A 25253-nucleotide genomic window follows, 5' to 3' on the forward strand; every position below is an offset into this window, starting at 1 on the left:
TATATATATAACACATATATATACGTTAATATGTAATGTTCACTATATGTGCCAGGCACCAAGCCATTGGAGTTTGTGTATATTATCTCACTTATTCCTTAAAATAACCCTGTTGGATCCTATTGTTTGTACTCATTCTATAGACGAGAGTCAAGGAAGAAAGTTAAGTGACTTGCCCTGGTCTTGTTCCAGTGCCCAGTAAGCAAAGATTGCATCTCAGCTCAGGCCCTCTGATTTTAGGACCAGATTCTGTTTTGTGTCTGCCTGTGTAGATAATTCCTATAGCCCATTTATAACAGCATTGATCTAACTGAGGAAGACTTTCTTACAATTCTAACACACTGTAATACACAGCTCATCGAAGAAGTGAGTACCTGGTACTAAACTTAGCAGATGAAGAAAAGAGCAGGAAGAACACTGAACATTTGTCAAAGCCACGGTCTTTGAAAGAATTACTCCATTTTCTCAGTGTCCTGCCGGTCCGAGCCTCAGTCACAGCATTCCACAAACAGCCATGATAGTTACCAAGCATTTGCTAAGGACGCCCTTGTTTCGCTTCTCCTGGCAAAGGAAACAATAGAATTTTCGAATGACCAAAAGAATGTAATCACTGATAATCTTCGTATATCACTTTCAGTACCAAACTGAATGTTCTTTATTGTCAAACTGTCTGAATAATTGTTTCGTGTCCCTGATTCCATCGGCTTATCTACAGCCTCGCAAGGAATTTTCCATACCAGTGGAAAAGGCTACCTGCGCTTCCAGTAGAGCTTGCCAAAGGGAAGGAGGAAGGGATTGCATTGCTGCTCTGAAACTCTAAGTAAATAATTGGGCCCCCGGCATTCTTTGTGTCGGGAAATGCTGCCTAGGCGTGCCAGCGTCTCTGCTCGCCTCTCACGGTGGGTTTCTCATCATTGTGAAGCTGTCGGGACCAAAAAAGAGCAAATGCCCTTTGTGGGGCTGGTTGGCTGATGGCGTGGCTAGAGGAAAATAACGGAAATCGGGGACGTAGCGGAAGAGCCACGTCAAACGTTTGCCTTGTGCTAGCATCAGCCTTCAGGTTGCTGTTGCGAACTGAGAGGCATTTTTAATGCCCCAGAGTACAGCTCTGAGCAGGGCAGCCCCGCAGCGCCCTTCGGGGAGCACTCCTCCCCAAGTGGGAAGCACCGAAGCCCCTTAGAACCGCGAATCCTCTTCCGCCCAGCAATCCCGCGCCCGCCGCAGGCACTTATGTAACAGGTAACCTGTGGAGATGCTGAACTTGGAACCGTTACAAGGCTAATATTTTCACAAGGAAGACTGTTATTCAACATTTTTTCTAATGGATTCAGCACATGCAGGTTTTTCTGCATCAGGCAGGCACTTGAGTGTGCTCTGGTTTTGTTTCTTCAGTAAATACCTCTGGAAAGGATAGTACAGAGGAAAATTCCTCCCTTGGTTTATTTTGGTTGCCCTCTGCCCCTCATATAGATTCTCAAAGAACGGGCTCTATTCGATTCCCAACTTGTGTCCTTTTTCTCGCAAAAATTACCTTAAAGACTCCAGGACCGCAGGGCAGTGGCAGTTTTTAGCGGTCTCCTGGAGTGATAGATCTTAGGACGATAGGAATTGATTTTCCTCATCTTGACACATGAAGTCTCAGAGGGTGCAATTATTCCATTGCCTGGTCGTATGGAGCAGCGCTAGCCACAGGGAGCACGGAGGTGCAAACTGCAGGGAAACTCCTGGAAAAAGCAGGGATGTCCTCCAGCCGGCCTGCTTTGCTGTCCCTGGAGAAAGACATTGCTGGCCAAACAGTAGAGACAGAATCGTCGCAAGTCAGAGCCACCAGCTGTGTCACGGGGGCTCTTTTATTTCACCACGAAGGTTCTGACGATCTGGTCCACGCTCCCTCAAAGCTCTTGTGCCCTCAGAGGGTTGGAGGCTTCAGCCCATTCTGCTCCGGTCACTGGTTCGGTGGGATCTTTGTTCCTTGGGACCCCTGTGTTTCTGAGCCTCCTCTGTAACTTTTGGTAAGAATATTCTGCTATGAAAACAACCTCCCTCATAGCACCCAGCGTGTACCAAGAGCAGCTCTGTTTACACGGGGTGCATCCTGCATTTTGTTTTATGTTTTGTGTTTATTTATTTATTTTGAGAGAGCGAGCAGGCCAGGGGCAGAGAGACGGAGAGAGAGAATTCCAAGCAGGCTTCACACTGTCGGCTTGGTGCCTGACGCAGGGTTTGAACACGCAAACCGTGAGATCATGACCTGAACAAAACCAAAAGCAGGACATGTAACAGACTGAGCCACCCAGGTGCCCCGCATTCAGCGTCTTAAATGTTGGCCCTGGTACAGATCAAAACAAAACAAAACAGAAACAAAGGGATAGGAAAATCAGGAACACTTTTTGAAAAAAAAGGAAAGACTCAGCAGTTCCTACAAACGGTCATGAACAGCATTAGGCAGGTAGATAAGGGGCTACATGTGATTGTTTTGCCACCATTGACTTTCAAAAGGCGAAATATACTGTGGACTTGATTGTTTTCACTGTCACGGGGTAGAAATAAGTAAACAACACTCAAAGTGCTGTGATTGCAGACGAAAGCGGAAGAGAAACCCCTCAGCTTCGCGGGATCACCCATCTGCTCTCCAAAGAATGATCTTTGAAACAGCGTATGTGATATGGAGTGCCATGAACCCACGGGGTGATGGGCTGTTAACCATGCTTTCTGTGACCCAAGGGGTGCAAAATGAGCGTGTCCATTACAGAATCAGGGGCCGTGGGTCAGTGAGTGGTTGCAGACACTCCTCGTCAGCAGACTGAAAGCAGAGACCCGGAGAACACTGGCACCGCATCTGAACTTAAATCCCAACTCTGCCATTTACTAGCTCGGGGTCCTTGGAGACATTTATTTTTTTAAAAAAGAAAAGATCTCTCTGTACCTCAGTTTGCTCATCTTTAACGTGGAAAAAGAACTTTCTTTGCCAGGTGGCAAAAAGCCACATGACCACCACCCATTGCTGACACATAGTAGACATTAGATAAATGTTGCTTCTTAGGATACTTGGGCTTCTTCCAGTTTCCTGTTTTATTGATCTCAATATTGTCCAGTTGACTTATTTCACCGTAAGTAAAACATATGGGAAACTTGCCAAAGAATGATTTAAGCCTCGACCTATTTAACAAATTCCCAGATACAATTTTTGGTCACATTTTACGTCTCTGGATTCTGCATTTGTCTCACAATACATGAACCATGAAAGTATGGCTGACCATTTTTTTACATGTTAACATCTCAAAAACCAGACTGAAGTATATACCTTTGATAGTATAGTAGATTTGATGTCTAGGATTGCAGAAGAAATTGCCACCTTCAGAACGTACGGTCGGAACAAAAACTGTAGATACTTTACTGATTGATGGCACTAAGAAACCTGTGGTGCATTTTTCACTTACATTTTTTTATGAGACTTTGTGCAGCAAATGTCGTAAATTACATGTAATGATTGCCTCATTAAATGAATTGCACTGCCTTTAACAACATGCAAAATGCCCCAGTAAAACAGGCTATCAAAAGAGTAGAAAGATCCCCAGAAAAGAAAACCAGAACATGAAGGAAGTTTCACAATGGCTAAAAATTGAATGTCTAGTTGAGTGTGTGGGCGGATGGGTAGAATGTGAGGTTGGAGAGGCCTTCTCTAAGACGGAAATAATACAGAAGAGCCCCTCGATCCATATGACTGCACTGGATGTTCTCTGAAAGCAGTGAATTATGGGAAAATGAAAATCAGAAATTGCATCTTCTTTAAGCATCTCCCTGACAGACACATACACACACACGCACGTGTGCACAGAATGAGAGCCCTAACTGTCTAAGAAGGGAGGTAGACATCACTACCTATATATCTTTGATACACATGCATCTCGTAAGGCCCTTCTTAGTTGGAAGAAAGAGTTGTATTTGTTCTCCTTACTAGATATTTGTCAAATAAGTCACCCATCAATTTCTGCTGGCATGTTCTCCAGAATCAGAGCAGAAAACAGCATTTTCTCTGATAGTGGTTGCTGAACGTGCTTTTACCAAAACCCCAGCATTCCAGACCTTTGTTTCCATGATGATTATCAAAGAACAGGCTAATTACTTAGCTTCTTACTAAAGTAAATTACCCAGTACCGAACACAAAACTGAACTTGAGACTCTGGGCAAAGACCTTCCTTCTTCTGAACAGTAGAATAATGGCTCTTCCTTTCTACAAGCCTTGTATCTTCGATTAGAATTTAATTATAAGGAAGAGTTATCCATGCCATCAGAAATTCTTCTCCATATTTCTACAGGGGAAAATTTCTAGTCATATGTAATGCAGTGTTCCGTTTCTTACAACCCTTTTATTAAAAGTCAGAACACTGTGGATTATAGTAAAGGGCATGTTCTGTACATGTGGAGTAGACTTATCCACTGTGCTATTAACTGAGTGAAAAATATGAAAATATGCCTGACAAGAAGGGACGTGCAGGCTATTTCTGACTGTCTTGTGTTCCTCTAAACTTTACTTGCTAAGGAAGGGTGCTGCTAGAATATCAGAGAATATATACTTGTCTTCTTTGGCTGTCTGATTTATAAAACAAGGGTGTTTGAATGGGATGATTCCTAAAATCTCTCTCACTCTGCCATGTTAAGGTGCCCTGATTTAATATCACAGAGCAAGCCAAGTGACCACACACCTAAGAATGACCCACTGAAATGACAGAGCCATCTTTTTCACCAGTCAAATCATGACAGCCTGCCCTCTTTTTTTTTTTTTTAATGCTTTTTATTTATTTCTGAGAGATAGAGACAGCATGAGCAGGGGAGGGTCAGAGAGAGAGGGAGACACAGAATCTGAAACAGGCTCCGGACTCTGAGCTGGCTATCAGCACAGAGCCTGATGCGGGGCTCGAACCCACAAACTGTGAGATCATGACCTGAGCCGAAGTCGGATGCTTAACTGACTGAGCCACCCAAGCACCCTGATAGCCTACCCTCTTGATGTTTCCCTGTCTTAGCCATTGACTTCAAACCAGTTGGCTTTGTTTTTTATCCTGAGATCTGTCTGCTCACCCAGGTCTTTGAGATCACGTGGCAGAATCTGGCTCCAAATAAAAGTAATATCCCTTCCTAATTAGGAAAAATACAGTGATTCTACCTTGTGTGTATCGAACATCACATGCTGTGGTCCAACAATCAGCCCCACCTTGTTCCAAGTTTGCCTCCAAAGAAGAGGGCAAGCACATTGCCATACCCTTAACCAGATTCTAGCTCCCAGCCCTGGCTTCCAGGCCCTTCTCCACCTCATTCTCCAGGGGTGTTCAGAGTTCCATGTTCTACAAGGTTTGTCTGCTTCTGCTGCTGACACCGTGCTTTCCCTGGGTGCCTCCTTGGTAGGCTAGAGGCATTCATTACATTTTTCTCTTTTTGCTCTTTAGGGGTCTTACTCCCTGCTTGCTCACGTGGAAAGAGCATGGTGGGAATATTCGCTCTGTCACTGATGTCACCAATGCCTTCATAAACAGTGCCCTGCTCCCCCCATGAAGGGTGAAGCATTAAAGGACTTGGCTGTTTTTATCCGACATTCCTTTAGCAGATTACTTGGCATGTTCAGAAGGTGAAGGCAAATTTAATCCAGAAAAGTATAAAAGTTCATGACCAGTCCGAGCAAGTAACTGGGAAAAAAAAAATCCTTTAAAAGGCTAAGGAGAGGTTCAAGGCTATTTCAAACACGTGATTGTCTTTTGAAATGTCAAATTCCACTCACTAAACTTCACGCTGTTGTTTTTCCCGCTTTCCTATTTTTTTAACATTATATTTAATTCTTCTATTTTAAAACAGTGAAATCCCATCCCCCTGCTTTCTCCTGAGGCCAAACATAACATGAAAATACCACAAAAGACCCAGTGGGTAAAATGCAAACGGATTTTGGCAACACACTGAGCACTCTTTGTCTTTGCTCTTGAAAGGTTGTGTTCAGACATCAGGCAACCTGCCTTTAAAACAGAAAGAGGGCAACTTTTACCTTTACAACCCCACCAACATTTGGTCAGAAAATTCCAGAAGGTTCTGGTTTTATTTTGGTGAGGTTCTTCTACTTAAGCAACTTAAGCCGTTGCTCTCTCTGACAGCCTGTTGATTGCGGGAGGTCTGGGATTATCAAGGCATGGTTGAAGCATTATCGACTTCAAAGGAAAAGCTGGTTATCTCAGTGTCTGAGATTTTATAATATTCTTGAACCCTAAAGACAGGATAACAAACTAGCACAAACATTTCCTTGGCATCAAAAGACTTAGATTCTGGCCTTCAATTTGAATCTGTTTAGGTGTGTGACTTTGAGGGACTCAAACTTTCTACACATCAATTTTACATCCATAGAGGAAGTCAGTTTTAAACAAGGACGTTTCTGACTTCCCCCTCTTAAGATTCTCTGAGTGTTCCTCTTTCATTGACTTGAGTCAGAGAGAGGCATGGATTTTTCAGTTCAGAATGAATGGGTATTTTCTGCGGAGGGGGTCAACCTGGTTGTATTTAAGCTTCCCAAGTTAGAAGTTGTGTTTTCCTCTGTCTTTATTTTAGACTTTTACGACATGATGGTCCATTAATTGCAACTGTCTGTGTGTTTACAGGAGAAAATTCTTCTCTGGCTTCTTCAGTTTATGCAAGAACAGGGCATCTCATTGGATGAAGTGGACCAAGATGGCAACAGTGCCGTTCATGTAGCCTCACAGCATGGCTACCTTGGGTGCATACAGGTACGCAGGCCCTGCTGCTTTGAAGAGAGAAGTGAGTTTATCAAGTAATGAACCAAAAAAAAAAAAAAAAAAGGGACATTTCATTTACTGGAAGAGATATGGATGAAGTCGGCTTTTTCCATTATAGTAGATAATAAGGAATTAAGTCGATATAGTTGTATTTCCAGAAGTCCACACAAATGTTGGCATAAAGAGCCCTAGAAGTTTCTCCTTGAGTGTTGAAGGCTGTCAAAAGGGACTAGAGACAGAGGGCTGTGGTTTGCCTCCTTTCTCTAGGGCAGGACTGAGCTTCCCGAATGTTTTCAGAAGGCCCTGAATTGATTACAGGGAGACCTCAGGTAGGGCTGTTGCTCCCCCGACCCCTCAAGCAGGTGAGGCAGGGTCTAGGCTGGCCAGCCGCTATACCCTACAGCCTCAGGCGGCCTTGTCATGTGGCCCTACGTGCCTCACAAGTATTACCATGGTCTGTGTGTGCAAGGGTCAAAACGGCTGGGGAGCAGAGCCACTAGAGGGGTGAGGAGGCTCTTCTCCCTGCCCCCAGCCACCTGAGACAGGATCCAGGAGGGCTGCCTTAGAGCGCGCAGAGTTTCCACAAGAAGTGGAGTTGGAGTCTCGCCCATCAGCTGAACGCTCTGCTGCTCAAAGCTGAGCCCAACCCAGTGCTGCCATTGTAATAACACATGACTGAAAGCCAGTGAGGGTCTTCAGAAGTTTGAAGCATGTGTGAATGTAAAAAGCAGATAAACCCTTTTCTTAAAAAAAAAAAAAAAAAAAGCAAAGGCCCTGAGTGATAAAGCAAAGAGAGACCACAACCAACGAGAAAGAGGAGGAGCAAGAGGCGTGACCTTGTGAGGGGAGGAGAGGCTTTGCACTGGAAACAAAGTTTAGTGGCCCAGAACTTGATGTAGGAAGGTATAATTACCAGAATCAGACCAGTCACACCGTTCGTATCATGGAAGAATGACCCAGCATCTATGGCTGTGTTCCCACATCTGCTTGAAATGTGAGAGAGCCCCCTCCTGACTAACAGCATATGGCTGAAGGCTCTGATTAAAGAAAGTGCTTTTACCTCACTGAGTTCACAACATTCAAAACAAGCTTGGTGCATAGAACAGCTCTGAGGAAACAACAGTCGTTTTTTACCTTCTCACATGTTGTTCCTTTTATTGCAACTCCATGTACTTATTTAACAGGAACTTACTGATGTCCTACTGTGTGCAAGGTAGGTTGTAGCCAAGTGAGAAAATCTGATGCAAGGCCTCGGTAGTTCAGGCCTTGGTTAAGGGTCCGACTTGGGCTCGGGTCATGATCTCATGGTTCGGTTCGTGGGTTCAAAGCCCTGCATCGGGCTCTCTGCTGTCAGCACGGAACCTGCTTCAGATCCTCTGTCCTTCTCTCTCTCTTTCTCAAAATAAATAAACTTTAAAGAAGAGAAAGAGAAAGAGAAATTCCAGGCAGTGAGAACCAGTTGCTTATGAAGGTAAAGGGGACTCTGGAAATGACAGGAGAAAATCTGGAAGAGCTGTCAGTGTGAAAGGCAAGAGAGTCATAAAAGCCGAAGGCAGAGGTAACAGCACAGTGCTGTCCAGCGCATCCGCTCTTTGGAGAGTGATGCTGATAGGAAATATTCCGAGTGTCTGGAAGTTTCCCCACTCATTGTTGGCAAAGTGTGCGTCTTCTCATTTCAGCCACTGCATTGCAAAAGCAGTGATGAGAAATGAGAACCGAGGGGAAAAAAAAGAAATTTAAGTTACTACCAGGATCTCTGGAAGGTGAAAGGACTATGGCAGCAGGTTTTTGTGGAGGAAAAAATAATTCAATAAAAACCGAAAACTTCCATTTTTCCATTTATCAAAACCCTCGAACATGTAATCGTCTTGAACTTTTTCATCAGCTAATAAGTGACCGAAAGCCAAAGAAAACCAGCTGATATCATTAATTCTGTTTGAGATCTCGCTTATTTTTCTTTCGTATGTGAAGAGAGGCCGTCTGTGCTTTTAGGCCATTCATCTCTCCACTTAATACTAATGATGTTTTTGGCATGAGATACCGTGGCTGTGGAAATTTGGATAATCTTGGAAGCGGGTCTGTCCACGGGGTGTGAGACTTAAAAGGGAAACAAAAGATATAAAGAGACTGAGGGTAGGCTGGGGTGGGGGTTGGGGAGCAAGGTCCCTTCCGAGGTGAGGTGGAAATTAAGTTTGGAGAACCCTGGGAGGGAAACTGCAGAGACCAGAGGCTGGGGATCCAGGGAGTGGTAACAGCAGGTGTTTATAGAGATGTCCCAGGAAGGCTGTGGGAGCTCAGGGCCGAGGCGACCTGCGTGTCACTTCCATCATGGCTGACGGCAGTGGCTCCATGACAGATTGGCTTTCCGAGGTGAGTGAGCCTAAACCAGGAGGCGCCCAAGCTCCTCATGATCTCTCAGTTGAAGCTGTCTAGGAACTTAAAAAGCGCAGGTGTTTCTTTTGGAAGCAGTAGCACCTTTGACTAATACAAATCCAGAGGTGTGTCTGTCTCTCATCTTGATAGCATCAAAGACTCTGTCAGTTTGTGCCAGTGGACTAATACTGATGTCACAGCTTTCTGTGGTGTCTAATGTCACCACAGTATAAAAAGAAAAGAATTGTGATTTTGTTTTTTAAAGTTTATTTATTTGTGAGAGAGAGAGGAAGGGGACGGGATGGAGAGAGAGAGGAGGAGAGAGGGAATCCCAAGCAGGATCTGCATTGTCAGCACAGTGCCCGACCGGGTACTCGATCTCACCAGCCGTTGAGATCATGACATGAGCCAAAATCAGGAGTCGGATGCTTAACCGACTGAGCCATTCAGGCGCCCTGATTTTTTTTTTCTAACTGTGGGTGTCAACCATAGTCCATCAAGTCTCTCTTCTTTACTCATGATGACCTTGGCCAGATTCCATAACTTTCTGCTTGCTGATGAAACATTTAGTCCAAACCAGTTTAAAGTCTGTCTTCTGATTCAAAGTATTCTCCTCTCCAACCAAGATTAGACTCAGGGTTCAAGGGACTTGGCACAGAGATGGAGACATGAGTGGCTTTGTACACCCCTGTCTCCTGTCCCTAACCCCTATTCCTCTTCTCCTCGCTCGTCTGGGCTCAGTGTTGGAAACATGAGGAGGTATGAGAGAAAAGTCAACACTCTTTGCTTAGCCTCAGGGGTCATGGCTCTCTCCCTGAAGCTGTCATTGCTTCTTTGGCTCACTGTGGTTGACCACTAATGTCCTCTGTGGCAGCCTTCAGATGCTCTCCCTCTGCTGGGCATGGTGGGTGAGGCCTCCCTGGAGCCTCCCCACTGATAGCTGACAGGGGACATCTGGCCCTAACATCACGTCCTTGCCCCCCGTACACATCCCTCTGCTTATGTTGCACTTCCCTGCTCCTGCAGCTAGAGAACGCTCCCCTTCTGTAAGTGGTGTGGCAGCCAACTCACCCCAAGCCCCCTTCTATGACATCTACTCAATCCTTTGGGTCACATCTTGCCTGACTCATGGTGGGAGTGTGGGCTGTGTCACAGCCCCTCCAGGTCATTTCTCTTCAGTTCTCTCCTTCTGCCACGGTCGGCTCAGCCACAGATCCCATGTGCTTCCCAAGCAAATAGAAATAGGTAAACAAAATTCCACTCTCTCTTCCTTACGCGCATCCCCAGCTTTTAAAAAAATGTTTTATATTTCTTTATTTTTGAGATCAAAAGAGAATGCAAGTGGGGAAGGGGAAGAGAGAGGGAAATAGAGAATCCAAAGCAGGCTCCAGGCTCTGAGCTGTCAGCACAGAGCCCAACGCAGGGCTCGAACTCACAGACCATGAGATTGTTACCTGAGTCAAAGTTGGGAGCTTAACCGACTGAGCCACCCAGGCGTCCCTTGCATCTCCAACTCCATGGGCCCACATGTTGACAGGGACAGAGCAGCTCCCCACAGCCTCTGCCTACTCAGAAGGCAGCCCCCTCGGGGCAGCATCAGGCCTGCCCCGTACAGCGCCTGGGAGGCTGGGTGGGATCCGAAGCAGTAGCATTGGCTCTGGCGCCCATTTGAGTCTCTGAGGGAAGTGTCCTATAGCGACTCCTGCAAGTTCTCCAGGGCCTGCATGTCACGGTCCCCCTTGCCTGCTCCCACAGGCTGCTCTGGGCTCTGGTAACAGGTTTGGGATTCACAGGAAAAGTTCCATTCACCTTCCTATTATAGTCATTTAACAAATGCTGCCAGGGAGGTCCTGGAATGACTCGTGCCTTTGCATTTTCCAACAGACATTGGTTGAATATGGAGCAAATGTCACCATGCACAACCACGCCGGGGAGAAGCCCTCCCAGAGCGCTGAGCGCCATGGCCACACCCTGTGCTCCCGGTACCTGGTGGTGGTGGAGACCTGCATGTCCCTGGCCTCTCAGGTGGTGAAGCTGACCAAACAGCTGAAGGAGTAAGTGGCCCATTCTTTCTGTGACAGCCGAGGCTGGCTCGTCATCCCTCTGCTTAGGTTTGAGCCGGGTACTTTGGTAAGCTCCCCTCATGCTCGTTGTACAGGGGATTCCTAGCCTTCTTCTCCGCTTTTCTTCTTCCATCCCAAGTCTTCCCGGCCAGCACTCTTGCTGCAGGTGCCATGTCTGCAGAGATAAATTGACATTGGAACAAACAAACAGTACTGCAGACTTCATAAGGCGGGAACATAAGGCACGTGGGATGACAGAAGGGCCCTATCTGTGTGCACATCTCTGGGTCCGACTTCTTAGCAGGCTTAGAAAGAGCCCACGGCAGCGCCCCCAGACTTCTGTCCTTTACATTCTAGGAAATCATAAGGAGCCTGAGAGAGGGAAAAGAAGGAAAAACAAACAACAACTAGAGATGGACCCATTTGTCAACTTTTCAAAAGAAAAATGTATATTTGGGGCATTAGGTAACCTGGCAACCATCACCAGTAAATGTGTTAGGAAAACTGAGCAGACGATTCGTGAATCTCGAGAATGTAAAATAGTGCTCGGTCAGCGTGATGTCACTTAAAACCCTCTTGGTCTAGACAGAGTCAGTTCTGTTCTTGATGAGATTATTGGACTGCTACCCGCTGCATACCTACACATCAGGAAGGATTTCTGGAAGGTTGTGAGGATAAGCCCGAAGAGAGGGGGACAGAGGAGATGATATCAGGCAGGTCTCTAGCAGGATGAAGAATCAAGGTGCCAACACCTCCTGAGAGGACTAAAGTCAGCCTTTGGGAGACACACCAGCCCAATGACAGTTACCGTATTTGGGAGGGAACCACAAAAAAATCGGAATCAGCATTCGAAGTCATACTGACAGATGAGGAGGAAGAACCCTAAAAATTAAATGTTAGAAGCAAAATACGAAGTGTTTTAAATTCTTAAAAGTCTTCTTTTTCCCTTTGGAAAAGAGATGTATGGTGGATGGGAGGCCTTACCTGATTACCTACCAGCTCGTCCCTAAGCTTGGCAGAACCGTGGTCTCTCTACATCCCCCCTCTTGTTCTGAGGCCAGATCTCTGTACCCTCCCACCCATGCCCTACTAGAATACTCTTTTTAATGCGTTTGTTAGGTTTTTACTGGAAACAAATAAGACTTAAAAATTAAGGGGAGCATTGTTGGGATGAGCGCTGGGTGTTCAAGGTAAGTGATGAATCACTGGGTTCTACTCCTGAAACCAGTAATACACAGTATTTTAACTAACTTGCCTTTAAATCAATAAATTTTAAAGACTTTTTAAAAAATGTTTCTTTTATCTATTTTGAGAGAGAGAAAAAGAGCAGGAGCAGGGGAGGGGCAGAGAGAGAGGGAGAGAGGGAATCCCAAGCAGGCTCTGTGACTTCAGCGCAGAGCCTGACGTAGACCTCTATTATGAACTGTGAGATCATGACCTGAGCTGAAATCAAGAGCCAGGCGCTTAACCAACTGAGCCACCCAGGTGCCCCTAAATAAATAGATTTGAAAAATAAATAAAATAAAAATGGGAAGAATAAAGCAAAATTAAGTATTAAAGGGGTTCCCTCCAAACGTCCTCTTCCCAGTTACACAAAACTCCCCAGGGGCAGGTGAGCGAAGTGAGCTTCAAGGACTTTATATAACTGAGGAAACAATGCACATAGACTCACAACTCGGTAAGTTACCTTTCCATAGCGAACATACTTGTACACACATCGTTAGGTGCATGTGTAGGTATTTCTGAAGATAAGCTCCTAGAAAGGCAATTGACTAAAACACAAGGCATAGGTATTGAAAAATGCGGGTAGATGGTGCCTAATATCCTTCCAGAAATATTGTAGCAATATCCCTGTGGTGTATGGACATCGCCATTCAGAGGAGCTTTAAAATAATCCAGTAGAATATTTTTTTTCTAAAGATTCATACTCAGAGAAAAGACCGCAGAACACTGTCCTCAGTCTCCATACTGTGGTGTCTGTGAGCTTCTCATGAGCTATAATAGCTGTTTTATTGGTGAACAGTTGAAGGTCAGGGTCTTGGCTGCCCTCTCTGTTGATGGGCCTAGGATGGAATACACATGCACACTAATAGATAACAGCCCTTCTGCTGTCTCCAAAGCTAAATGCTGTAGACAGTTAGAGTGAGGCCAGTGACAAGATAAAATATGAGCAGTTATGTTATAGACCCTGGTTTTTTACTTACCATGCTCCCCAGTAAAATGGGTGAAACCAGAGGTGAGGCTAGTCTGGCCCCGGTACCCTGTAGCCTTCCAGATCCAGGCACCAACAACACAGAAAAGTGCAAGAAGAGGGTTGAAACACATACGTTTTTTGAGTCCAAAATTTTGAATGAGAGACGGTGCTGAGTGCCTTTTCCTACTGGAATCACTTTACTAACTCTTTATAGTTAATAAAGATAGTTACTATTTAAAAATGGAAACCTTCATGGGAGCCTGGGTGGCTCAGTCACTTAAGCATCTGACTCTTCACTTCGGCTCAGGTCATGATCTCACGGTCCATGAGTTTGAGCCCCGCAGTGGGCTCTGTGTTGGCGGTGCCAGCCTGCTTGGGACTCTGTCTTCCTCTCTCTCTCTCCCCCTCCCCTGCTCCCTTTCTATCTCTCTCTCTCAAAATAAATAAATAAAAATTTAAAAAAATTTTAATGGCAACTTTCAACTCTGTTAGAAGTCCTCATGTACAAGCCTAGGTTGAATTATATCCTGCCCTGAAGATATAAAAGATAAGTTGGAGTCCTAACCTCTAGTACCTCAGAATATATGCCTATCTGGAGATGGGGTCTTTATATAAGGAATCAAGTTAAGATGAGATCAAGTTAAAATGATCTCACAAACCCTGAGATCATGACCTGAGCTGAAGTCGGAGGCTTAACCACTTGAGCCACCCAGGTGCCCCTGCTGGCTCCTTCTTTAGACAATTAAGTTTTCAGTAGGTGAGTCACAGAATGAGGGAGATTCACTGAGATCACAGCCTTTTCTTGTCTTAGGGATGACATGTTAGGACTAAGACTGACCATGTCTGAAAAACAGAGCACTTGGGGACATGGAAGGGCATCATCCTGGTCGGATCTCACAGAATTAGGTTTAGGTGGCCAGTGGCTGTTGAGAATGTGCAGTGACACTTAGCAAGGACAACACCGGGCTTCCTCAAACCCATATCTAAAGTCCGGCACTCATCATAAGAAATCTTGTAATTCATTCATCGAGTTCCGTACCCTGGCTCATAAAAGGGTCTATTGATTTTGATGTTAATTATATTCATTTTCTACTCCTGTAAGAAATCACCACACACCTAGTGGCTTAAAATAACACAAATTCATCTTACAATGTTATCGATCTGAAGACTGGAATGGGTCTCCAGATTAAAGCTGAGGTGTCCACAGGCCATGTTGCTCTCTGAACGCTCTAGGATGAGAGTCCGGTTGCAGAATCAATCAGTTCCTTGTGCTCGTAGGGCCAAGGTTCCCTTCTTTTGCTGGCTGTCAGCTGAGAGTCGTTGCCAGCCCCTAGGGGCTGCTGCATTCCTTGGCTCGTGGCCCCTTCCTTCCTCTTCAGAGCCAGCAATCACAGATGCAGTCCTCACACTGAGGGTGTCTGACCTCATCTTCTGCCTCCTCCTCACTGTTACAGTCTTGTGATTAGATTGCATACCCAATAATAATAATCTAAGATCACCTTCCTGGTTTTCTGTCAGCCGATAAACAACCTTAATTCTGTCTCCAGCACTAATTCCCTTTTGCTGCATGAGGTAATATATACTCCCACCTTCCAGGAATTAGAATGTGATGGACATTCTTGGCAGGGCTCGGGGGTGGACAGGTGGTCACCAAACTTAATACAGAGAGTTCAGTAAATCCTTCTTATTCTCCTAACGTCAAAATCAGTTGGAATTACTTTTGCAAGTTCTATAGTAATATGTTTTCTAAACAGATTTCAGTTCCCATCACCTGTGGCTTTTAACTGATTTTTCTTAAATTTAAAGCACACTCTGATACCATTTAAAGTACATTCTGCTTTTATGTCCGGAATAAATTGAGTGTTGCCGTACTATGTTTTCCCTTTATAGAAGAAAATACGAGGTTATTTAATTGTTTTTACCCACTGCGGAAACAGTCTGCTGGTGTTTTTATTTTGCTCTTTCCTGATCACTGGATTAATACAATTATTGTAAAGATTTAAACAATGTGGAAAGAGTAAATAATATATATAAGCATAATATATTTGCTATTAGTAATCTATATTTTATACACAGAGATTTCTTAAAATTTATATATATTATATACAATATATGCAATTATTTTACAGTACATCCAGAATTTTGTAACTTCCTTTTTTACTTAATACATGTATGTATATATATTTATATGTATCTATACATCTACTTTATACATATACTAGGGAAACTTTTTCTATGTCATGATTACTGAAATAGATTATCATTTTTAATAGCTGCCTTTGTGGAAACAACTAAATAATTCACTCAGTCTTATTGATGAGCATTTAGGCTCCTTAGAGTTTCTTGCTAATGTGAATAATAAGCATCCTTTTGGGTACTTTATTGTGACCTTAGGAAAATTTCTGCACTAAAAGGATGAAGGACACGCACATGTGTAAGGCTCTGGGATTTATTGCAAATTATCATGACAAAGTTTATACCTACTCATTTACAGTCGTGGTCATGGATCAGAGAGCTTATGCGTCTCACTTCCTTTTCCCCAGACAGACAGTGGAACGTGTCACACTGCAGAACCAGCTCCAGCAGCTTCTAGAAGCCCAGAAATCAGAGGGCAAGTCACTCCTTTCTTCTCCCAGGTAATGATAGTTAGAGTTCTTAGTTGTCTTTAATCTCTGAGCCTTCTTTTGGACTTTATGAAAAAAATACCTTTAAAGATGACGAAAACAGAAAATACTTTTTAAATTTTTTAAAATGTTTTATTTATTACTGAGAGAGAGAGAGAGACAGCGTGAACAAGGGAGGGAGAGAGGGAGTCAGAGAGGGAGGGAACAAGTCAGAGAGAGAGGGAGATACAGAATCTGAAACAGGCTCCAGGCTCTGAGTTGGCTGTCAGCACAGAGCCTGATGCAGGGCTCGAACCCACGAACCGTGAGATCATGACCTGAGCCAAAGTCGGACGTTTAACCAACTGAGCCACCCAGGCACCCCAATATTTTATTTTTATAAAGAGGAATAAATATGAGACATTACAGGGGGAGAGGGCCCTGAACCTAAAGCCAGAAGGCCTGGCTTTGTCCCTGTCTCTGCTGGGTCTTCATTCCCTGACTGCCGACAAGTCGTGCGCTCTTTCAGTTTCCTTCACTTCTTCATCTGTGCCATGGAAATAAGGCTGTGTAGGTACATAAGGTTGGTGAACATGAGGAAAATGGATACAGCTGGTGCAAAATTGATGTGTCAACCGTAAAACGGTAGCCACATCTCTCATCATGGCAGTAGGTATGAGGCACACTACACTTTGGTCGTGGTCACCCCTCTGGTGTTATTTGGAGACTGATGTGCACAGACATTAAGCCATTTTTCTCATTCCAGTCCCATCGATTTGTAAGTCGGTAGTGGCAGTGGAGGCAGTCAGGGATAGGAAATCACCTCATATGCTCTTCATCATCTTTCAGTTCGCCGTCCTCCCCAGCTTCCAGAAGGTCCCAGTGGAAATCTCCAGATGTGGATGAGGAGTCTGTGGCCAAGAGCAAACCCGGAGGCCAAGAAGGGATTCAGGTTCTCGGAAGCCTGTCAGCATCCAGCCGAGCCCGTGCCAAAGCGAAAGATGAAGACTCTGATAAGATCCTCCGCCAGTTACTGGGGAAAGACATCTCGGAGAGTGTCTGTACCCAGGAAAAGCTGTCCTTGGAATTCCAGGATGCTCAGGCTTCCTCAAGAAACTCAAAGAAGGTCCCTGTGGAGAAGAGGGAGCTGAAGCTGGCTCGGCTGAGGCAGCTGATGCAGCGGTCCCTGAGTGAGTCTGACACAGATTCCAATACTTCTGAGGACCCCAAGAGCACACCCATGAGGAAGGCCGACAGGCCCAGACCACAGCCCATCGTGGGAAGCGTGGAGAGTGTGGACAGCGCAGAAAGCTTGCACCTGATGATCAAGAAACACACACTAGCGTCAGGACGCAGGTTTCCTTTTGGCATCAAAGCCTCCAAATCCCTGGACGGCCATAGCCCATCTCCTACCTCCGAGAGCAGCGAACCCGACTTGGAATCCCAGTGTCCCGCCTCAGTGACCACCCCCCCAAGCCAGCCCTCCGGAGACCCCGCTCAGCCCAGCCCTGACAGCACCGCTGCCCAGAAAGTGGCCATGAGCCCCAAGAGTGCCCTCAAGTCTCCGTCTTCCAAGCGCCGGACATCTCAGAACTTGAAACTGCGAGTTACCTTTGAGGAGCCTGTGGTACAGATGGAGCAGGCTAGCCTTGAGCTCACGGGGGAGAAGGACAGAGATAAGGGCAGGACCCCCCAGAGGACCTCCACGGGGAGTGAATCAGGGGATCAGCTGAAAAGGCCTTTTGGAACCTTCCGATCTATCATGGAGACGCTCAGCGGCAACCAGAACAATAATAACAATTACCAGGCAGCCAACCAGCTGAAGACCTCCACACTGCCCTTAACCTCACTTGGAAGGAAGACGACAGACACCAAGAGAAATCCCGTGAGCTCTGCTTGCAAAGGAAAGAATAAGGCGGTGAGTGCTTCTTGGAAAATATCCCCCCCCCTTTTGTTTTGCCTTTGAATTCGCTGTGCTAACACTTTGAATTCCTGACACTACAGATTGCCGACCTTTGCCACCTTGAGGGAATCTCCCAGAAAAATTCCAAAAGCATGCACGGACAGCCAAGTCCATGTGTTTTCTAAGGAGCTATGTCGAATGAGCATATGTACGCTTTGCTCTTCCCTTGAAAAATACGCTAAGAGAGAAAGATTAAATAAATCACAGGAGGTTATAGTCTGGTCCCCCAGTTTCCCGACATAGTTTGATCCTTGAGTGTTAGGAGTCCTAAACGGGGGGCATTGCTGCAAGAGGAGATCCCCAGTCGATATGAAATCGGGCCCTTCCTTGGCACAGATTGTGCCTCAGGAAGAGTCTGTTCTCCTCGTCTGACCAGATAGTTTATCCTCAAGTCGGATGAAAGAGCACATAAATGGAAACTCTATTTCCAAACGACTTAACTACTCCACTTTGGAATGATCTTTGAAATGAATACACCGCAGAGACCTCCACGTTGGCATTTTCCACTGCTCACCCCTGAGTGTTGATCAGGACGCCGTAGTGGTCTGAAGCGCTTGGCAGTACATAAGGGATGGCAGAGTGTGCCAGGAGCTATATTTTAAAACTGCATTTACGAGAAAACAGGGCACTGTAATCTGTGGTTTAAAACCGGTGAATGGGAGATACGAACATCTTTTTAGGCTGTGTGTCCTCTGTGCTCCATGCACACCGTGCCATCAAAAAAATGGTATAGTAGCCAAAACATGAAATCCCAAGGAGTAGAAGTACCCAGAGGATCCATCCTGTGATCTAGACAGTCACAACTTGCATATTTGATAATTTGGCATAAGGTAGAAATCCGTTACAGCGAGGCTGAAGAACTGTCCAAATTCCTTTTGCAATACCAAAATCGAGTTTCAGTTAATATCTAATTACTTGAATGTTGATTTTAACTATATGTTAGTTTCCAACGTGAATTGCCTTTGTTGCAAAGGACTTCAGCATGTGTACATTTCAATCCAAAAAGTCACACCCGTGGCCCGAACCCCAGCCCCTTTGGGTTTCATGTGTCCAAACTTACCTCGCTCGAATAAGACATTCCCGAGTAACTTAATGGGTTCTGTCGCTCAGAAGTAAGCGAAGGATCTCAAGGGCTCCCCATGGCCCTCGAAGTACGTGGGAAGCTTCTGTCCACTAATCTGCCTCCCGCATGCCTCCTGTTTATTGAGACGTGTGCATGTGCTGAACTTGTTGCATGTTTTCAGACGATGTCTAATTGCACCTCTCTAGGAGATGTACGGCAGCTGCGTCACCCTTTCCTCTAACACGCTGACCGAAGAGCCTCTGCGTAACCGTGCACGGTACGTGGTGCTAGTGGGTGCCTTGCCCAGCAGGGCCATGCCTTTGCTTTCAAGTGCATGACCTTGTCAATTACGGTACTAGAGCACCCTTAGCAGGAGCCGAAAGGAAGAAAAATATGCCACCTTTTCCCCCCAAGTAGAAGCAGCCAGTCTTTTAAGGCGGGCCTTAGGAAGGGATCCAGGGCCCTATTGGAGGGGCTTTATTCCAGCCATAGAGAGCAGAGGAGTCTACTCAGCTTACAAACATGCTGCGTCTCCCAGTTGACTTTGGCTTTCAGGCTTTGTTTTCATGGAGTCAAGTCCCAAGTAAGTGTAGGAATTGAATTTCCCGTCACGGGTGGCATGAGTCCATCTCTGATCAGAATCAGAACTGCAAAGCAGAGCTGAGGTTTGCTTTCGTTGCTGATCCGCAGGCTGAAAGCTCCTTTCAGCACCATGCTTGGGAGAAGCAGGGCCCTACCATTCTGAGATTGTTCTAGCTTAACCCTCGGAACCACAGTGCCCACCAGTGACTCAGTCTGTGAGCCCACCAGTGAAATGAGGATCTTTCGCAAACAAAAATGCGTACAGTCCAAAGTGCACAGACCGCGCACCTAAAAGAATCATCTCCTAAGGTCCCCGTGGCTCAGACCCCACCCCCCCCAAGGGCCAATCCTTTCTGCGTCAGGACTTTCTTCCTCCCCAGGGAATGTGCACCACTTCCCGACAGAGCAGGAAATGGAGGGTGTAAAAGCATCTCCGTCCAGGGCGAGTCCAAGTAACCTGTGCCTTGTGACTGACTTATCTCACAAGAAACCCCCAAATTCATTGGAAGGGAGATGATTGCTTTTAAATCATCCAAACTTAATTTAATTACTTAGATTAGAAGAAAACTATGGCACCTCTTCCAGCACTCTTCCCAAACCCTCCACAACGTGTTGGTGAATGTGCACACGTTTGTACATATAGTGATAAATGAATATGAATAGGGGTGTGTGTGTTATTGTATCAGTTTCAGGTCAGAATACTAAGGTGCAAGAAATGTCACTCTCATTTTCTCTTCCCCCTTTAAATCAAATGTAATCAGGCTGGAAGAAAAGTCAATCTCCGTTCTTTCAGGGAATACCCCTAGGGGTCTCATTAATTCAGTTTATCGAAGGAAGCACCTTACAGCTGAGGTATTAACTGGTCACCAGAATTCAGCTTGGGTCCAGCTTACAAGTTACCTGAGTCTGGGCTGCTTGCATCCACCCTACAGCAGGGAATCTTGGCCAGTGCTAAGACCCTAGTGCTTAGGGTGGGAAGGAAAGAGAAAAAAATGTCTATTCCCCTCCCAGACATTGGTAATGGCTTCTTTCTTTTCCTCTCAACCCATCTTCCCCACTTCCATTCCCTTCTCAGTCCCATGTGAGGTCCGGTGTTCCTTCTCATGCCTGGAAAATTCTGCTTTCGCCCTTAAACAGAAGTTACCAACAATACCATCAGAAAAGGTGGCACAAAGACTTGGCAAACTCGTGGGAAGGAGAAGGAGAGTGTCTCTCCTCTGTTACAGGTTCCTATAGTATCTGGAAACAAGACAGTATCACAGTAAAACAGTCCTGCCAGAAATATTTCATCCTGTCTTTTAACAGTTCTATACTATAATTCTAAAAACGCCTGGGTGGCTCAGTCAGTTAAGTATCCGACTCTGGATTTTGGCTCAGGTCATGATCTCATGGTTTGTGAGTTCGAGCCCGGCATCGGGCTCTCTGTCAGCGCAGAGCCTGCTTCAGATCTTCTCTCTCCCTCTCTGTCTACCCCTCCCCAACTTGCATGCCCAAAATAAATAACAACATTGAAAGAAAAACATCAGAGCACAAAAGAGGTTTTCGGGCTACTCAGCTATCTGATACTAGGTTAACACAATTGTACTCCATTTAAGGAACAATCCTTCATAATGTTCAGTCTTGAACCTCAAATTTACTGGTTTTATGTATTAACAGAGTTTGATTTCAGTGATAAGCAGACACCCCAGAATAAAAATATTCAGTGTATTTTATTAAATAAGCATCGTGACCCCTTCCCCTCCCTACCTTATAAATTAAACTCTTCTCTATCATGGTTGCAGTTTAGCAAGTGTGCCATAGAAAGTGAAAACTCACTAGTTGGCTCAGGCTGGAGCAGGGAGATTTTTCTGACTCACTCATAATTACAGAGGCAGAGAGAACAGACCCGACGTCACTCCTTAGATAACGTAAGGATGGATAGCTGTAGTTGAAATGAAGATTGCTCAGAGAAATGAGATTTGTGAGCATGAAAAACACCTCATTGACTCTAATGCTTGATCCGTTTTGCCTCGGGGACCATAGAAGGAACATCGCACAGAAGGATGCAATATGGAAAGAAACCCAAGCGTTCATCCATCAGAGATGCCTTCAAATCTTGGCCCAAGAATTTGCTTAAAGGCTAAGTGGCTCCCCTCGGGTAGCAGGGATTCCCTACAATTATATAACCTGGGGGAACCAATGGCGGTCATTGGGTTGGAGTTGGCCCTGGATGTCCCTATAGCTGCGGTCCTGGGAGAAAGGGGCGGGGGGCAGTGGGACCCACTTCCGGGCAGACGCTGGAATCACATTTTAGTTCCTAAGAAACGTCCAGTTTTCCTTGTAAGGGAAAAATATGGGCAGTAAATACATTTTAAAGAATATCCCCTCCATATGGGGGTTCTGTTTGCTATTTATTTTTCTAAATTGGTCATAGCTTGATAGCAAAAAAATCAAAATTTCTTTTCAGTGTCCTTTAAAAGTAGATTCAACTCCATTACTTTGGACAGCTTTCCCCGTGTGTGTTCAACAGCAGAGGATGACTTTGTTTATAACAAGCCTATTTATCTTTACTTTTCCTTAGGAAGGACAAGTTGGTTTTGAGTTATTACAACTCCAAGGGAATGTTTGCAATTACTTGTCTGAAAATGCCAATAAGACATTCATTTCCCAGAGTTTACATCCATGTGCGACCTGTAACACAAGAAGTGAGCTTTCATTCCAGCTGCCAGTAGGCAGAGGGCATTGTCCCCTGGCCTCCATCAGTCACACCCTCTCTGATCCCAGTGACATTGTGGCCCAGAACGCTAGTCGTAGCACCAGCAGGAGAGCAGACTTGTTGAAAAAGACATTAAGTAATAAACACCATTAGCGTGGGTTTCATTGCCAAGGAATTAGCCACAACGGAAATTACACGCTCAGAACCAAGAGCTAGTATCAGATAGTTTGCATAGATGTCAAGGTTGTCCAATAGCCATTTCAGCGGGAGAGATGTATTTGGCCTGAGATGATGTGACGTGTGGCACTGGTCATCTGCTGTGCCCAGCAGGAGGTTAGAGTTCAAGGTACTCACCCCCTACCCCCAGCGCACCTGCACACATGCACACACACCTATTTATGTCCTTAGTGTCAGGATAGCATGCTATACAGAGCAATGAGCAAAGATGTGGAAGCCAGTGGAAAAGGAGAGGTGAGGCCCCGCCTGAAGGCTGTACCAAGTGCAGTGTACCCTCAGCCCCGCTGACCAGCACTGCCAGAAACTTGATGGACAAATGTAGTCAGCATAAAAAACGATTCCCTGACCCTGCTAAGGAAATATATCCTTGGCATAATTTCTCTGGCTGTAATAAAGTAACCCCATTCTAATCTGGCCTCGAAATTTTTGCCGTCAAGTACTTACTTTTAACCCATGTGCTTTTTAAGGATTCTTGAAGGGATGTTTCTGTACTGACTTGGTCATCGTTGTGTTACCATGCTCTCTGATACATGCTGGCCACAGAGTTCCAGAATGACTTCCCCAGAGCAGACAGAGTCTTAACCAATGGAACCATTCAGAAAAGTTGGTTCAAGCACTAAAACTAAAAGGGGATTTTGTAGTTAGAGACATTAGCATTATTGCTCAAAAACTATACGTTCACCTTCTAAGCCCTGATCTGAAGGGTGTGTTCATTTCCTTTTTTTTTTTTTTAAGTTCATTTATTTGGAGAGAGAGAGAAAGCATGCAGGAGNCACCTTCTAGGCCCTGATCTGAAGGGTGTGTTCATTTCCTTTTTTGTTTTTTAAGTTCATTTATTTGGAGAGAGAGAGAAAGCATGCAGGAGGGACAGAGAGAGAGAGAGAGAGAGAGAGAGAGAACCCCAAGCAGGCTCCACACTGCCAGTGAAGAGCCCAACATGGGGTTGAACCCATACCCACCATGAGATCATGACTTGAGCCGAAATCAAGAGTCAGACACTCAACTGGCTGAGCCACCTGGGTGCCCCAGTGCATGTCTATTTCTAATATACTGGCTCTGAGGTCTAGAGCCAGTCCATCTGTAGGAATTGATACCAGGTCCCTGAGGTGCTTACCTCTGCCCCAGAAACCCCTAGAAGCCACCTGGTCACCTTCTCTATCGCTCTTCCCCACGTATCCTGATGGTCTGTGTTACCTGCACAACTCTTGTCCCTCCCACCCTCACCTCTGCCTCCTTAGGGTTCATATTAGTTTCAGAGGGAAAACCCTCATTTCATACAGCAGCTTTGTCCCAATCTTGAACATTTCTCCAAGGGCAGATTCTCCTTCATGCAGGCCACATGTCATTGGCTGTTGCACAGTAGAATTTTGTGTGTACAGAGAAACATTCATGCATGGGAAATAGTTAAAACGATCTTACCTTCCCCGTGTCTCAGCACAACTTAGCAAAGTTTTTGTAACAGCTGCAAGAGTTCCCGAGGTGGACCAGAGCATGATTCACAAATGGAGTTTCTTTTCCTAATTATTTTAGGTTAATTTTTTTTTTTTGAGAGAGAGAGAGAGAGAGAAGGCACACATTGGGGATGAGGAGAGAGAGAGGGAGGGAGAGAGAATCCCAAGCAGGCTCTGCACTATCAGTGCAGAGCCCAACATGAGACTCAGTCCCACGACCGTGAGACCATGACCTGAGCTGAAACCAAGAGTCAGACATTTAACCGACTGAGCCACCTGGGGGCCCCAAAGTTTCTTTTCATATGCTCCATATAGCCACTGGGAAAAGGAGAAAGCACATTCCACCACAGGAAGACAGTGAAACAGTTTAGTCTCAAAGCTGGATGAGACCTAGAAAAAGCTGTTGCTTCCAAGACTCCACGTTCAGACCCACTGCCCTTGGAGGGCAGGAAACGAGCATGTGCAACAGCCATGAACTCTAAGTAGGAGGGTACAGAGGGGAGACCAGCCTTCGAAACCAAAATCATCCCGTCTGGAGTGAATTCTTTCAGCATGCCAATTCTGATTTAAACAAAAGCACAAAATTGAAAAACAAGTAAGTCCCTTCTCCCACATCCACCCTCCTTTCCTCACCTCCTTCCAGGGTCCAGGTTTGAACCACGTAATGTTCTGTTAGTGTAGTATTTGCACCACCTGGGCCACCACGGGGTGTCTCCAGGCATTAAAAGAGCAGTGCCTGGGGGTGCCTCGGCAACTCAATCCGTTAAGTGTCAGACTCATTAATCTCAGCTTGGGTCATGATCTCGTGGTTCGTAAGATCGAGCCCCGCCTAGTGCTCTGTACTGGCAGCATGAAGCCTGCTTGGGATTCTCTCTCTGTTCCTCTATCTCTGCCGCTCCCTCACTGCCCCTCCTCTGCTCTCGATCTCTCTCTCTCTCTCTCTCCCCCTCTATGTCTCTCTGTCAAAAATAAACATATAAACATTAAAAAAAAAAAAAAAAGAGCGGTGCCTATCTATCAACCCTTAATAATGCTGGACTTTCAAAGAAGAAGCAGTCTGTGTGAGGCTTAAAAGTAGCATAGTAGCATATAGAGACTTTATGCAGAGAGCTTCCAGTACCTTCACCCAGCTTCCCGGCTCCAACCACAGTCATTTGGGATTTTCCTTCCCACACTGAGAACACTGCCGATACATTACCGGCCCGAATGGCACATCCTTGGTTTGCCAGTGCTCTCTTTGCAACGTTTTTAGTGCA

General features: G+C 45.4%; 1 protein-coding gene across 2 annotated transcripts in view; it reads left to right on the forward strand.

Annotated features, from left to right (window-relative positions):
* SNCAIP (synuclein alpha interacting protein) overlaps positions 1–25253 on the forward strand; it is an 81978-nt gene that overhangs the window by 50945 nt on the left and 5780 nt on the right. The window contains exons 6-10 of one of the 2 annotated variants that reach the window (XM_077753031.1): positions 6639–6764; positions 11031–11200; positions 15947–16039; positions 16856–17924; positions 19239–19309. In XM_077753031.1, coding sequence (XP_077609157.1) covers positions 6639–6764; positions 11031–11200; positions 15947–16039; positions 16856–17924; positions 19239–19309 — 1529 coding nt within the window. The remainder of the gene's footprint in view (positions 1–6638; positions 6765–11030; positions 11201–15946; positions 16040–16855; positions 17925–19238; positions 19310–25253) is intronic. The other variant, XM_077753032.1, reaches the window with a different exon arrangement.

The sequence above is a fragment of the Crocuta crocuta genome, unplaced genomic scaffold, assembly GCF_008692635.1.
Source record: "Crocuta crocuta isolate KB4526 unplaced genomic scaffold, BGI_CrCroc_1.0 scaffold377, whole genome shotgun sequence".
Taxonomy (NCBI): domain Eukaryota; kingdom Metazoa; phylum Chordata; class Mammalia; order Carnivora; family Hyaenidae; genus Crocuta; species Crocuta crocuta.